Source organism: Aristolochia californica, unplaced genomic scaffold (genome assembly GCF_029961685.1).
Source record: "Aristolochia californica isolate CCGP_79_NKW_82.1479 unplaced genomic scaffold, dmAriCali1.0.hap1 SCAF_9, whole genome shotgun sequence".
Classification (NCBI taxonomy): domain Eukaryota; kingdom Viridiplantae; phylum Streptophyta; class Magnoliopsida; order Piperales; family Aristolochiaceae; genus Aristolochia; species Aristolochia californica.
In genome coordinates, this window is record NW_027182290.1 from 31,247,527 (window position 1) to 31,261,497 (window position 13,971).

Genomic DNA, 13,971 nt, shown 5'->3' on the forward strand with positions numbered 1-13,971 from the left:
ATTATTTATCCATACATGAAATTTTTTATGAAATTGGAAATCCCAAGTCGCATTTATAAGGAGTAATCTTTGAGGCCTAAGGAGATTATTATATAAATAAGGATTATTATTTAATCCATTACTTGTTGATTATACCTAATTATATTTATCATATAATCATTTTATTTATTACATAGAAAATTATTATCTTTATTTTATCAATAAAAATAAGAAGCATACAAATATTTTCCATGGTTATTTGCCATTATTAGTTTTATGAAAACATAAATTGAATCATAGATGATTTTTCTTTTAAAAATAGAGAGACAGAGAGAGAGGTATCGACTAGATCGATTCAATGATTCAATTAAATCGGCCAAATCGGCAAAGTAAACGTAGTTTTTCCTTTAGTTTATAACACTCTAACTCTTACTACCAAAATAAGGGATTAAATCGAGTTCGATCTAGTTCAACTGGCCTTATTTCAATCGAGGCATATTGGTGGAAATACCGGAAAATAGGTGTAACCACCTCAAATGGATTTTGAATTCACATTTTTTTTTCCTTTTAACTGCCTAATAATTAACAATCAATTCTTATGCTTCCATCACTCAAGTGAATTTTTCAATATTATTCTATCTTATGGGACCATTACTAGGGTGGTGTCACTGAGAGGTTTGCCCCAGCCAAATAGGTCATGTGCCCCTAACCACCACTAGGATGTTAATGTAGACGGATATAATAGAGGGGTGCATGAGCCCCCAACTATTCTTTCAGTCTCCTTCGTCGTCAGGAAGAGTTTCTCTTCACAACTAAGGACGTAAAGAAGGGTGGGGGGATCAAGGTGATGGTTGGGGAGAAGCTCTCGTTTATTGTTCTTTCTGTTGGCATGATCTGTTCTAGAGGAGGAATTCTTCCGCAGAATCAAGAGGAAAAAGTACTCCTGAAATCAGAGAAAATCCGATTGTAATTCTATGTATGAATATGAATGTTGTAAATGTATGAAAATCGAAAATAAAAAAAACGAAAAAGAACTTTCTCTGGTGAAATCTTACACTTTCCTACAAATGAATTTTAACGTACGCATAGCATCCAAACACCAGTCTTCGTCCACAGCCGCTACTGCTGCTGCTGCTGCTGCGCGAGTCTACACTCTGTAGTCACCCTCTACCTCGTAGTTACCACCAGTCCATTAAAGATTATCAGCGTTGAGACTTGAGATGAGCAGAATTCAGAAACTCGAACGTAGAGAAGAGAGGAAGCTTTCGAGTCGTCCATTTGACCGAGAAGAGCACATCGTTCCAGAAAAGATATATTATATCGTTTCACGGAAATGGGTCTTTCAGTCTTGATGGGTTTTCGTGGTTAGAGAGGCAGGATGTTTTGAAAACATAAGCACGAGACATGGAGGCCTAAAGCCCTCACTCGTGCTGTCTCGGAAATACCGTGGGATTCAAAAGGCTCTGAGCAACCACCTGAATTTTTTTCCTTTTTACAATTACTTCCCAAGTGTTTGGCATCGATTGCTTCGCCCTCCTCCACGTTTACATGCATCCAGTCTCTCCTAACCCATTATAGACTCAAATGTAGTGAAATTGGCTTCTATGTAGTCGTGTTTAATAAACCATTCTTCTCCCTCGCATCCCTAGGAGCTTCATGGTTTCTTCAATGGAGAAGGCTTTGAGAGGAAGATTATCTTCATCCACCTTATTTCTATCGGTTTTGGGTTTCTCAATATTTTACAGAAGATAAAGATTGTTTCTGTTGTTCTTAACTGATGCAGAACCAAGTCATTTGATCGATCAAGCCCAGTAGAATCTCTAAACTTTCCTGGCTACAATAAAACAGAAAGCTGCAAGGGAGCTCTCAAGCTACCTTGCAAATGATCATGACAAACACCTAATGTAGGTATCAGCATTGCTTTATGCTTCTTGCATTAGTATTTTCCCCTTTTTTTAAAATTTTTTCTAGCATAATTTCCTTGGCTAAGTTGCTAATTATGTGCAATTTCTATCTTACCATAAGCTATAAGATGAAAGAAAATCTCATGAATTCTATTTGGTGACATGGCTGGCTTAATACTTGTAATGGAGAGAAGATGTGACTCTATCTAACATGGTTAGGCAAATACATAATGAAGCCTTTGGATGTGAAAGGTTGATTGATTAGACCAATGAATGGTGCAATTTTACAAAACTTTAGCTCAAGTATTTAATATTTGCCTTTTTTTTATATTTTTTTAGAGAAAGGAAAAATGGGTCTTGTATTTGTAATTTTTTACTATTTTGTGATTTATCGGTGTTATTAAAGATAATTATTATTATTATTTAATGAAAAAATAAAGGGTTTGTTTGGAAACCACAGAAAAGACAAGGGGAGGGAAAGGTATTTTCTGTTGTTTGGCAGCCGAGAATCATTTTACGTGGGAAAATAAATCTCTTTTCTTTTCTCTTTCTCTGTTCCAAACACAGCCTAAATGTCCAAATTCCGATAGAATTATCTAAAATATGACCAAATTCTTAGGGAAAATAGTAATTTTGACAAGAATTAATTAAAAATTCTGATCCAAATAAAAGGGAGACACTTCTATTTGGTAGGCCTCAATTTTCTATAATGGGAAACGGGAAATAAACCTAACCCTCAATGAGAAAATATACCCTAACAAATCAATCAAAACTCCAAGATTTTGAGTTAATTCATTTACATTGGACCCACATAAATGAATGGCCCTGACGGTCGTATTATGCCGAGACTACGGAATCTGGGTTCATTCATTTTCGTGGGGCCAATATGGATGAAAGACCATGATTCCTGTCTCCGCCTGAAAAAAATAAACTTTAACCTCGAGTTTTCTTCCCATGGTTTATTTAAGCAACAGAGGGCGGAATGAGATTGAAGGAAACCACAGAGTTCATGCTCATGCATCTATGGACGATGTAGCATCAATGAACTCAGTTTAGAATTGAAGATTTTCCCACACTGAAAGAAACCAGAGTGCAAGACCAAGGATAGGGAGACATAAAAGTAGGCAGGAGTGGCGAAGGAAGGAAGAGGAAGAAGAAATGCACATGGAGGAAAAAGAGGAATCTGTTTTTGCTACTTAACTATATAAAACAAAAAAGGGGGTGGACAGCCTCTGTTCGATCGTCTACTCCTCCCTGAGCCTACCTCACCACCCTTCACCAGAACCAGACAAGGATCGAACATATCAAGATACGAGTACAAAATGACGAAGTTCATCCAGAAACTTCAATTACTTGAGCCTTCGAAGAATCACAAGCTCATCTCACATTTCTGGACTAAGCAAAACAAGAATTTACCTGACCCAGAAGGAAAAAAATCGAAGAGAGCATCTTTTCTGAGCTACGGATTGGATTTGATAAAAAACTTGCTATATAGATTTCCAGATTTGCAGAACAAGAATGGAATAGTTTGTAGTTATGCGAAATCCAGGAGCGACTCTACATGAACAGTCAAATCCATAGCTTGTATACTACCACTGTCGGGATTCCGACACTTATACCCATTTCCTTAATGTAGCCGGCTCCCAGCTTGGGTAATGGTTCTCTGAGCTTTCCATGGTTGCAGACTAATCACATAAAGCTAAGCACGTAAAATGTTACGTTAAAGTGTCAGCGACTTCGTTGAATCATGAATTCATAATAAACTGCTCATCAGTCAGTGTCCGATGCCACTTCGAATCGTACAACCCTGTTGTCAAAGTCCGTACTCCCGTTTCTCCCTCGGTGTATCTTCTGGCAGACGAGTAAAAGGCAAACAAAACTACACTTGATTTTGTCCACTATAATTTGCGCTTTTCAGTTCATCTTTAATGCAGCAAGTTGGTGTTCAACTTTTTTTTCTTTTGGAAAAAAAAAACAATTCAACTGATAAACCAAAACTGCATAATTTGCGTCTGACTCTTCTTTTTGGTCTCTTTTTGTTGCTTTAATTGCTTTGGGAAAGCAATTCAAATGAACTCGTTTCCGATTCCAGTTCCATAAATTCTGATCGATCGTCAGTTTGTGGGACAGAACCGGCTTTGATTCGCTGTATCTTCTGCTGCCATGATCCTCATCTTCCGCTACATTATCCTTATTAGAAGGGTACTGATGAATGCTGTGGATTAGGATAAGTTGATCGACTTGTCTCTGTTAGTTAATGATGTGGGCTATCTTTCTCCACCATCCGTCCAATTTTCAGTTACAGTGAAGTCACGTTAGCTGTTTACTTCTCTCGAGTCTCGATCGGTTAATGGCGGGATGATAACATAATCGGTAATTGAAGAGTAGATAGGTTCAGCTACGAGGCCAAAAGAACTGTTTTTGTAAAAAGCCAACCGCTGTTTGGCCTGAAGTACTTCCCTGAACAGAAGACGATAGAGCAAAAATGTCTTCGAAACTAGTGATGATAAGACTTGCGAGGTGGACGTTCCGAAGGCGAACCTGGGACGGGGATAAGAGCTATCATCGATAACTTGGCAAATCGTTCATGTGCATGTCGGCTTATCCCCATTCTGGAAAACAGAAAAAAAATAAAAATAGAAATAAAAGTAAAAACCAGTGATCCTCCATCGCCTGTTACTTTTTCTTCACTTGTTGCCCCCACCTCTGTTAAACCCACAAATGGGTCGGTCATCCTCTATCTCTCAGTCTGCCTCTCTCTTTACACCTAAACACAGTCAAATATAAGAGAGAAGATCTATGGGCCTCGGCCATGTACGAGAGGCTTGTTTCAAGGGAAGTGAAATCGGTGTTCCACATGGGTCACTAGCTGCGCTGCAGGAGAAATGTTTCAGGTATTTATGTTCTTGGTGTACTTTTCTCTTTCTCAATCAGACGCTTATTCCTTTTCTCCATTCAATCTCACCTTTTAAAAAAGCCTCCGCTGGTCAATTGTGAAAAAGTGCGTGTGTGAGCTTCTGCAGTGCCATCTTCCTGTTTCAACTCATCCGCTCGTGACCCATTTTGACACTCATCCACAGGTGCCCCAATGATCACTCAAAAGTTAATCAATCGAATGAAGACGATCGAACTTCATTACCAAATCCAGCTCTTGGTTGAGTTCCGAATAGACAAAACGAATGATTCAGTTGGAGCTTTGTGAAGTGGAATGGAAGGATTGAAGAGTAAAGTAGAGAGAGAGAGAGAGATGGGGAGGGAGGCGGGCGAAACGGGTGGTGGTGCAGAGCAGAAGCTGGAAGCCTGGAAGGGATGACGGCAGAATAGTGAAGTGGTCAGAGAAGGAAGAAGAAAAGACAAGAGAAGATAAAAAGGAGGAGTTGGTTTGATGGAGATTACCACAGCTAGTACCCAGCCGAGTCGACCAAATCACGCCCACCGAAGCAAATGCTGGGAAGAAGAGAAGCGGCTTCCATCACAAGCAAAACAGGAAATAATAATAATAATAATAAATAAATAAATAAAACAAATGGAATAAAGGGTCGAGGGGAGAGAGAGAGAGAGAGAGTGACTGTAATCTGTATTCATGTATTCTACCAGGATAAAACCAAAACAAGAGTCTCTCTCGTGTGGGAGACAGCCTCCATCCAGTCTCTGACTTTTGTCTTTTTGATCTTCTCCTCAATTTTCTTTCCAGTTTTTTCACTTTTCCAGCTTTTCGTAAGTTTTCGGATTTGATTTTAATCTCTCTTTCACTTCATTTTTCGTCAGTTTCAATTAAGACGAACCCTTTCTCAACCATTACAGGTAAAGGAAATTCTCAGCCATGGCAACCTTTTTCTTTCAAATCTTTTTTCACTCTAACGGTCTGATGAAGTACTCTTTGGTAATTCAAGTGGGTTTACTTTATTATCCTGGTTCCTTTAGTCATTTGGATCTGCTTTATTTTTCTTGATCACCCCTTTATACTTTTTGGTTTGGTGATATTTCCCTGCGACTCGGCACTTTCGAGTTTCCTCCATTTCTTTTTTAGGTTTTGAGTTATTTTTCCCTTCCACTCCCCACTCCACCCCCTTTCCCCTCCTCTTCTTTTGCACTTTTAGGTTTTTCTTGATCTTGGTGAATTTTTCCGCTACCTCACCCCCTTTATCTCCTCCTCCTATAATAGTAATCATCCCCTTCCACTGCAATCTCCCCACCTCTCCCACCTCTCACCATGACAGACCCTTACTCCAATTTCTTCTCAGGTTGGTTAAGCTTCGGCAACCCCCTCCTGCAACAGTACTACCGTACCGCCTCTAATCCTTCTCCTCATCCTCATTCTTCCTTCCCCAGCTTGTTCCCCAGCAGCGCCACCAATTACACCACCAATTACAACCCTATTGGTTCCTCTCCACCATCTTCTCCTCCTCTCAGGGAGGCTTTACCCCTGCTCAGCTTAAGCCCGGTTAGGCACAAGGAAGAAAGAGATGAGCCTTCTTCTAGTGCCATGGATGAGGGTCCCACTGATGAGAATCAGAAGCCAAGAGATGAGAGTTTCTGCTCAAGTGTCGGTGATGACACTGTTACAGTCGCCTTGCACATAGGCCTTCCCAGCCATACTGATGCTGATCTCATCTCTAGGGCTTCTTCTTCGGATATGATGGACAAGGAAGAGGATGGAGGTGGTTCCTCAGGTTACTCTAGTGGACTCAACAAGGGCCAATACTGGATCCCCACTCCTGCGCAGATTCTCATAGGGCCTACCCAGTTCTCGTGTCCTGTTTGCTGCAAAACCTTCAACAGATACAATAACATGCAGGTACGTTTTGATCTGGATACCAATTTTTCCTCCAGTAAAAGGAAATCGCCCACGAGTTTTCCCCCTTCCATCCACTCCACACTGCTTTCCTTCGTCGTCTACCTCCCTCCACCTCTTTTTCTTTTTAAGAACTTTGCTTTTGGAGCTCTGGTGAGAGAAGAGTGATTCCGCCTTTTGTTTCTTATTTTCTTCCTTCCTTTCTTTCTTTGTTTTCTGTTTTTTTTTTTTTTCTTTTTTGCATGGCTTCTGGGTTTTGGGTGTTCGATACATCTGGTCCATCTGATACTGAATAAGTACCACTTTTTATGTGATTGAACAAGACGAGCAATGTTCCTTCTGCTTTCGGGCGCTTTGAAGTTTGTGTTTTGTGCATTGGCAAGCGTGTAGAACTGAAATTTTCTGAGTTCCTACCAGTCTGTAGGTGATTTTCATCTCGAAACTCAGAGCTTCACAATCTGCACTTCCACAATCATCACACACACGTATTCTTAAACTTGGATTGCTTCTGTTTTTCGAAGCCAAGATCAACCAGTGATCTGTTGTTCTTTATCAGTTTGTGTTTTCCTTTCAAATTAAGCCATAAAGGACGAATTAAGCTGGCGTTTTCTTTTTTTTCTCTTCTTTCTATTTCAACTTAATGGAGCCTCCTCTGACTATAAAATCTCCTGGGTCAGCGAGTTAATTCCTTTCTCAGTTTTTTCAAACTGAAATTTGAAACTATCCCGTGTTTTGATTTAAGTCCACATCTTCGCTATAGAAGAATCACAATCCTTTCATCGCTCCTGAGGAGCAAGTCGCAGTGTTCATGTCGACAGAAAACTTTAATAAAATTTGAAAGGAAATTTTACTGTTTTCTCTTTGTCTCCGTCATCCCAATGGATGATCGGCATGTCGTAAAGCTGATCGACGGATTGTCGTACAATTTTCGTTTCTGCAGATGCATATGTGGGGGCACGGATCTCAATACAGAAAAGGACCTGAATCTCTAAGAGGAACCCAACCAACAGCCATGCTTCGGCTCCCTTGTTTTTGCTGTGCACCAGGATGCAGGAACAACATAGACCACCCGAGATCGAAGCCGCTAAAAGATTTCAGAACCTTGCAGACCCATTACAAGAGAAAACATGGAATCAAGCCTTTCATGTGCAGGAAATGCGGAAAGGCCTTTGCGGTGAGAGGCGACTGGAGAACCCACGAGAAGAACTGTGGGAAGCTGTGGTATTGCATATGTGGGTCTGACTTCAAACACAAAAGGTCTCTCAAGGACCACATCAAGGCCTTCGGCCATGGCCACGCCGCTTATGGCATTGACTGCTTCGAAGAAGACGATGAACCAGCCTCCGAGATCGAGCAATTTGATGAATCCTCGCAGTGATAAAGGCGGTGGCGAGGAATTTGTCTCTGATAGGTTTAGGCTAGTTCAGTATCGGCTAGACTTACAACCCTTTTGATATCGGATTTAACTTGGTGCTTTTTTTTGTTATTTCCTTCTCAAGAGTAGCAACCCGATACAGCAATGCCCTGTACATTTTCAAGCTAATGGTATGGGAAGTGAAAGCTCGATGGCTTTGTTTACATCATCGAATTGCTTCTTTCTTAAACAAAATGGATTTCATGATCAGTTACATTATATTATTCTTAATTCCCAAGCTACTGCATATGTAAAAGGATAAAACAAGGGTATCTTCTTCATCTTCAATTATGGCAAGACAAAAGGATAGTAACGAAAAATGAAAAAAAAAAAAAAAAAATTAGTTCTTTTCTGAACATGACTCATATACCTCTTCTGCATATATACTGTACTATATATAGAACTAAGCCCTCCTTTATCTGCATATGCACAACCCTTTTAACTCCCACGCTACGTACAGTTTTACGATGCAGGCTGACAGATCTGTATCAACTATCATCTCCCTGTAAGTGATGCTTCAGAGCGGGGGACCGGGCCTGGGTGAGGTTGCTCCATCTCTGGGTTTTCAAATTTTTATCCTTCCTAGGCAGAGTAAGTTTCTAACGAATCAGATCTGCTCCACTTTCAGAGTGTTACATGGGGTCTTCCAATTTTTTCGTTGCTTTTTCTTTCCTGTCACAACTCGCTCCGCGAAGCAGTACCATGGATCAAGTATTACCTCAAGCGAATGAAGAAAGCCCCACTACATATTTCCTTCCGAATGAAGTTGGATGGGCTTTTCAACCTGCAACAGATATTTCAGCTTTTGGGTGCATATGATGCTTTGCTTTGGATAGTGGAGAGAGATTGTATGTTGATGGATGGAACATATACCATGTTGTGATTCACTGCCATGGAAATTCAAATCAATGATTAGCTTGTAAGGGCAGGACGAATGAGGGCGCGCGCGCGAGAGAGAGAGAGAGAGGCAATAAAGCCAGGCATCGAGTAACAGTAAAGCGTCGTAAGAATGGGACTTCGGAGAGTGGGAAGGGATGGAAGGGATCTCGGTGGCAGTCTTTTGTCCAAAGAATACAGAAGGATCAGTCAAAGTGTTTTCCGAAACGTCATTTCAACTACAATCCATCCATCAGTTTTATGTATGTACTATGCGGGAGGTATCAGGACATGTCGCTCGCAATCCCACCAACAGACCTTGGGCTCCACTCTCCTGCTACATTTTCAGCTTTCTCTTTCTGACCTCAACCATGTTTTTTCCCCTTATTCTCCCCCTCGCCTTCCCTTTCGTTTTTTTCCCACCACGCTCTTCCAGGAATACCATCCGCCAGTTTTCTAACTATTCTTTCCATATTCTGCTCTCTTTCCCTTTCTGCTTCTGTTTTATTCAGAAAATCATCAAGTCAGCGAGCTATTATTCCCATGTTCTGCTTAACTGGCCATGGCTTAAGAGTTGGCTTTACAGGAGTTGCTCAAGTCTAAACTAATGATGACATTGTTGGCTGGACTTGAAGACAAAGCGCTCCTGTATCATCACGGCTGTTGTTAATCTGTGAAACATGTCACTGAAGCGAGGCCACGGAGTTTCTACATGATGATTAGAATGTGTTAAAAGCTGACACTCGGGTCTTTTCTCCTAGCTTTGACTCTCTAACAACACTGTCATTATCCTTCTTTTCGTTCCTGTTCTTTTCTTGGTTCAGGAGATGATCATTACTGTAGCTAAAATTAATTACTGCAAATTAATCCGTCAAGAGTCATGACTACTCTTCAATGTCATTTTTCATTTGTTTAACGTTTATACATGTTACAGAATTATTAGTGATTGCCCTCTCTCCTGGACCAACTCCATTTAATAACAGAAGAAGCTGTACATGTATCTTCCTTGGAGATCCATGGCAAACCCTAAGAGGAGTTGCAGAGCCCCGGCGACTGAGACCAACTCCCCAAGAATTTATTAAGATGCACGAAGGAGAGAGGAGTGCCTACATTCTCACACAGTGAAGAAGCTTAAAATCCCAAGACAGTTTATTGAGGGCAATGTTGGGTAACTTGGTGCAGGAGACCAAGCAGTAACCATCTCTTGAAAATAATAATATATTTATGCTTTATCTCTCTCTCTCTCTCAATTTGGATTCCAACAAGAGGGGACAGCTTTGTCTCCGTGGAGACGAATCACGAGGCCTCGTTTTCAACTCTTAAGGTCGCTGCTCCACCAGAAAATGCTCGGCGATTTTCTCGGTACAATTTCATGACCTCAGAGAACTTCGTTTCGGTTTATGCTGAGTAGTTTGTTTTTTCAATATGAAAACATTCCGATGCATCTCCTGGTGCACAAATTTCAACTGATATAGAGAGGCAAATAGTATTTTAATTTGGTCAGGATTGACCAGTGTCTCATGTCAATGACGGAAAAAAGAATTAAAACGAGTTGTATTAAGAGTTCTAAGCAACGAGAACATCACGTAACATAGTTGACAATGTGAATCTTCTGAAAGACTTGCATGAAATGATACCTTCTTAGTTTATTAGAGAATCCATTTGAGGAAAAGACAAGTCATCAGAAAGAGGGAAAAGAGAGAGATGGAGAGAGAGAGAGAGAGAGAGAGAGAGAGAGTAAAAAAAAAGCGGCATTATTAACAAAGACATAAATCACCTTTTTCACCAAAAGGAAAAGGAAACACCCGGAGCTCTCTTTTTCATCATCTTCATCTCATATGCTGGGTTTGATCCGTTTCTGCTCTGCTAAAGCAGGAAGACTTTGGTCATTTGGTTAGAGATTCTCCAAGTTGCAGTGTTGGGTCTGTTTTGCTCGAGAATAAGGGAGTCTTCAAGGAGAAGAAAGAGAGCATACAAGGAAAGAAAGAAAATAACAAAAATTATAATCTGAACAAAGTAGGATGACAAAGAACACTTATAGGCTTTTTCTAGGTCCAAGAAAAAGCTCTGTTTGATGTTCTTGGACATGATTCTAACAGATCAAATCAGACGCGGACATGGAATCCAGATATATTTACACGGGTTTAAGGAAATACCTACATCAAAGTAAACGGGGGAATGTACGACCTTAACTGAAATCTGAATTCTGAAGATGGGATAATGAATCGTTCTTCTAACACTTTTCTCTTCTGTTTCCTTTTTTATTTTTTTTGTCTTTTGTTTTGGGGAAAATTTTGATACCATTCTCAAGTCTATTAGCCACTGAAAAAGAAGCTGTTACATTCAGTATTGATCTGTATAATGCTTGCAACTTTTAACCATTGACCAAGCTTCTGGGCGCTGCTGTCGTCGATGTTGTGAAGACGATCCAGATCGGTGATTAACCGCTAAAACCAAGCAACATGGTCATACACGGAAACTTGTGTATACATATTTATCATTGGAAAATTACCAAAAAAGAAAATTCTCCATTACTGGTTGTAAGATTAAGATACGGGCTGAAGGGAGAATGTAGACAAATGGAGAAGGAACGGACCCACAATAATTAATTCGTTTAGCCATGAATTGATGAGCGTAAAGTCTTTCCGGCAAAAGTCGGGTGAGAAAGTAGGCAAGAACAGACGAACGGAGGGTAGTACTAACAGCTTCATGTTTGTCTTTCTACGTTCATGAAGAACAAAAGCCAACTTTTACGTGCATAGATCCACCATATTTTAAGCCCAAAACGTTGTTATTCTATTCTAACCAAATCCAAAAAAGAGAGAAAGCTTTTCCTTTTCCTCTCTTACCAGCTTCCTCGAAGGCACCTTCTCTAATCTTCATCATCATCAAAATAAAGCGCTTTTCAAGGTATAAAGTGAAAAACAACCTGGGCCAAAGTTCCCTCTGAAAAGAGACATGTCCTCGACTTTTCATCAATCGAAGTTTTCATACTTTTACCATCTGCTAATTGCACCATTTTCTTTGAAAGAGAAAAAGAGTTTTGCCATTAAAGCTTTTGATCAATTTCGTTTTGAGAGTTGCAGAGAGATCGAGGAGAAAGAAACAAGGGAAGGAAGGAAAAAGAAATAAATGGGTTTGGTTCGGATGAGAAGTTGAGGAGAGGCAGAGCTTAAAATCCGGAATCCGGACCGTCCACTCCAACATTTGTCCTGGATTTGGCTAGGAAATTTGGCTTCGTAGCAGACAAATAGAATAAACAAACGCCCGTAAGAGCCAATGCCGAGTCAAGTACTCTGCCTGATGTCACTACTTTCTCATTAAAAATTAATAAAAGATGGAACCAAAAAGCGATCGTGATTCACACCGACGACGCACGTGTCGCCTGCCACTATCTCCAGCTTGTTATATCCCAGAAGACCCTTTGCTGGGATTCCTGGACTGCCCCTCCTGCTCTGAAAGCTGGGTCCTGGTAGCCATTGACGGACATCGCACGGTCTCTGTTATACAGGACGCAATAATTCCTCCTGCGCAAGACAAGCAGAGAATCGGAGCGAGAACTGAAGCGGTGGAAGACTTCCTATTTGCATTAAATTCTCAAGGACACGATGATGATAACAAACAAACAGTAGAGGGGACTCTAACCGCGCGCTTGGATGACCATGTATGTAAAAAACGATTATTAGGGCTTCATCGTGTTCGTTTCTTTGTCTTGTGACCGGCGGATGAAATCCTTGAAAGGGATGCTATTTGTTAACGCGAGTCTGCAATTATTTTTGGTACAGGGGAAACTCGGTTGGATGGCGATGCTTGTGCCTCTAGGGAGAGTAAAAACGGGCTCTGACTACAATGGGACAAAGAACGTAAAAGAGGGATATATTCAATGCCCTCACTGCAATTTCAATCCGTCCGTCCGAGTTCCTACTCTCAACCGGTCTTTTGTTTGGACATTCCTTTTGTTCTCTCAATCATGCACCCTCGGTGGTCTCCTTCTCGGGAACTTGAATTTCTCGTCTTTCTCTCGCTCACTCTCCTCCTCCCTGTCAACTGTGCAGCTACAATATTACTCGCTGTTCAAGCCTGTTCGAGGACAAAGAAGCAGACACCTGATCTGTTTCTTTTGTTTGTGTTTTTTTTTGGTTTGGCGCGGTGTTAGGTGAGTGCCTGACTGTTTAGTTACAATAAAGAGTTGTGACTTGTTTGATTCGATCTTAATCCAGTTCTTGCTTTGGCATGGGAAGACCTCAGCCTCCCGTGCTTCTTCTTCTCCGTTAGATTGCTTTTGAAGGGTCTCTACAGTTTACAACGGCGGTAGCTTGGAGTAAATATGGAACCAGGTTTCCTCTCTTCCCGATAAAAGTTTTGAAAAAATGTATCTTCTCAGCGTCCCCTTTCATTGATGGAAGGCTTCTTTTTCTCTTTTGCTTTAAGAGAATATGCCTTTTTATCTCCCCTACAGAGGGAGGCTATCTCCCCAAAGAAGAAAGATTGGAATTGATGGTATGGAAGAAATGTTCGTCTTTTTGGACCCGAAAGCTCCATCCATCCCTTCATTTAATCCAATCGAGCCTCTCTTTTCTCAATGTGGTAAAGGGAATGACTGGACAACTTTCAACCTGATTGCTCCTTGAATATAAACATTGGATATTTCATTCTTCTCTGCCCTGCTCTCGGAAGTTGGAAGTTCATTCACAGCCTTTGATTCCGAAGCTCGCAGAAGTTTCGGATCAAAATTTTACCTCATTGACTGTGGATGTCAAAATAAAGATATGGGTTCGAGTGAGCAACGTGCAGTGAACAATGACCACAGTACGCGAATTTTGCAATTAAGACCTTATTGACAAGCCATGTGCATAGAGGCCTTGTATTTCAACATGGGACAGGAACTAGGGGAAGACCTACAATGAAGCGAACGCAGCCACCCAACCTTTAGTCATGGGATCTAAAAGCGACGACTAACAACCTAATTGAATTTGTCCAAGATGGACAAACAGCACTCCGAA

At 40.8% G+C, this 13,971-nt stretch overlaps 1 protein-coding gene across 1 annotated transcript; it reads left to right on the top strand.

The window, feature by feature from the left end:
* Positions 1-6,096: 6,096 nt before the first annotated feature.
* On the top strand, positions 6,097-8,216 carry LOC137942082 (zinc finger protein WIP2-like). Its single transcript, XM_068787761.1, has 2 exons — positions 6,097-6,681; positions 7,619-8,216. The coding sequence occupies exons 1-2, from the start codon at positions 6,097-6,099 to the stop codon at positions 8,054-8,056; spliced, it is 1,023 nt and encodes a 340-aa protein (XP_068643862.1). The 3' UTR covers positions 8,057-8,216.
* Positions 8,217-13,971: the final 5,755 nt, after the last annotated feature.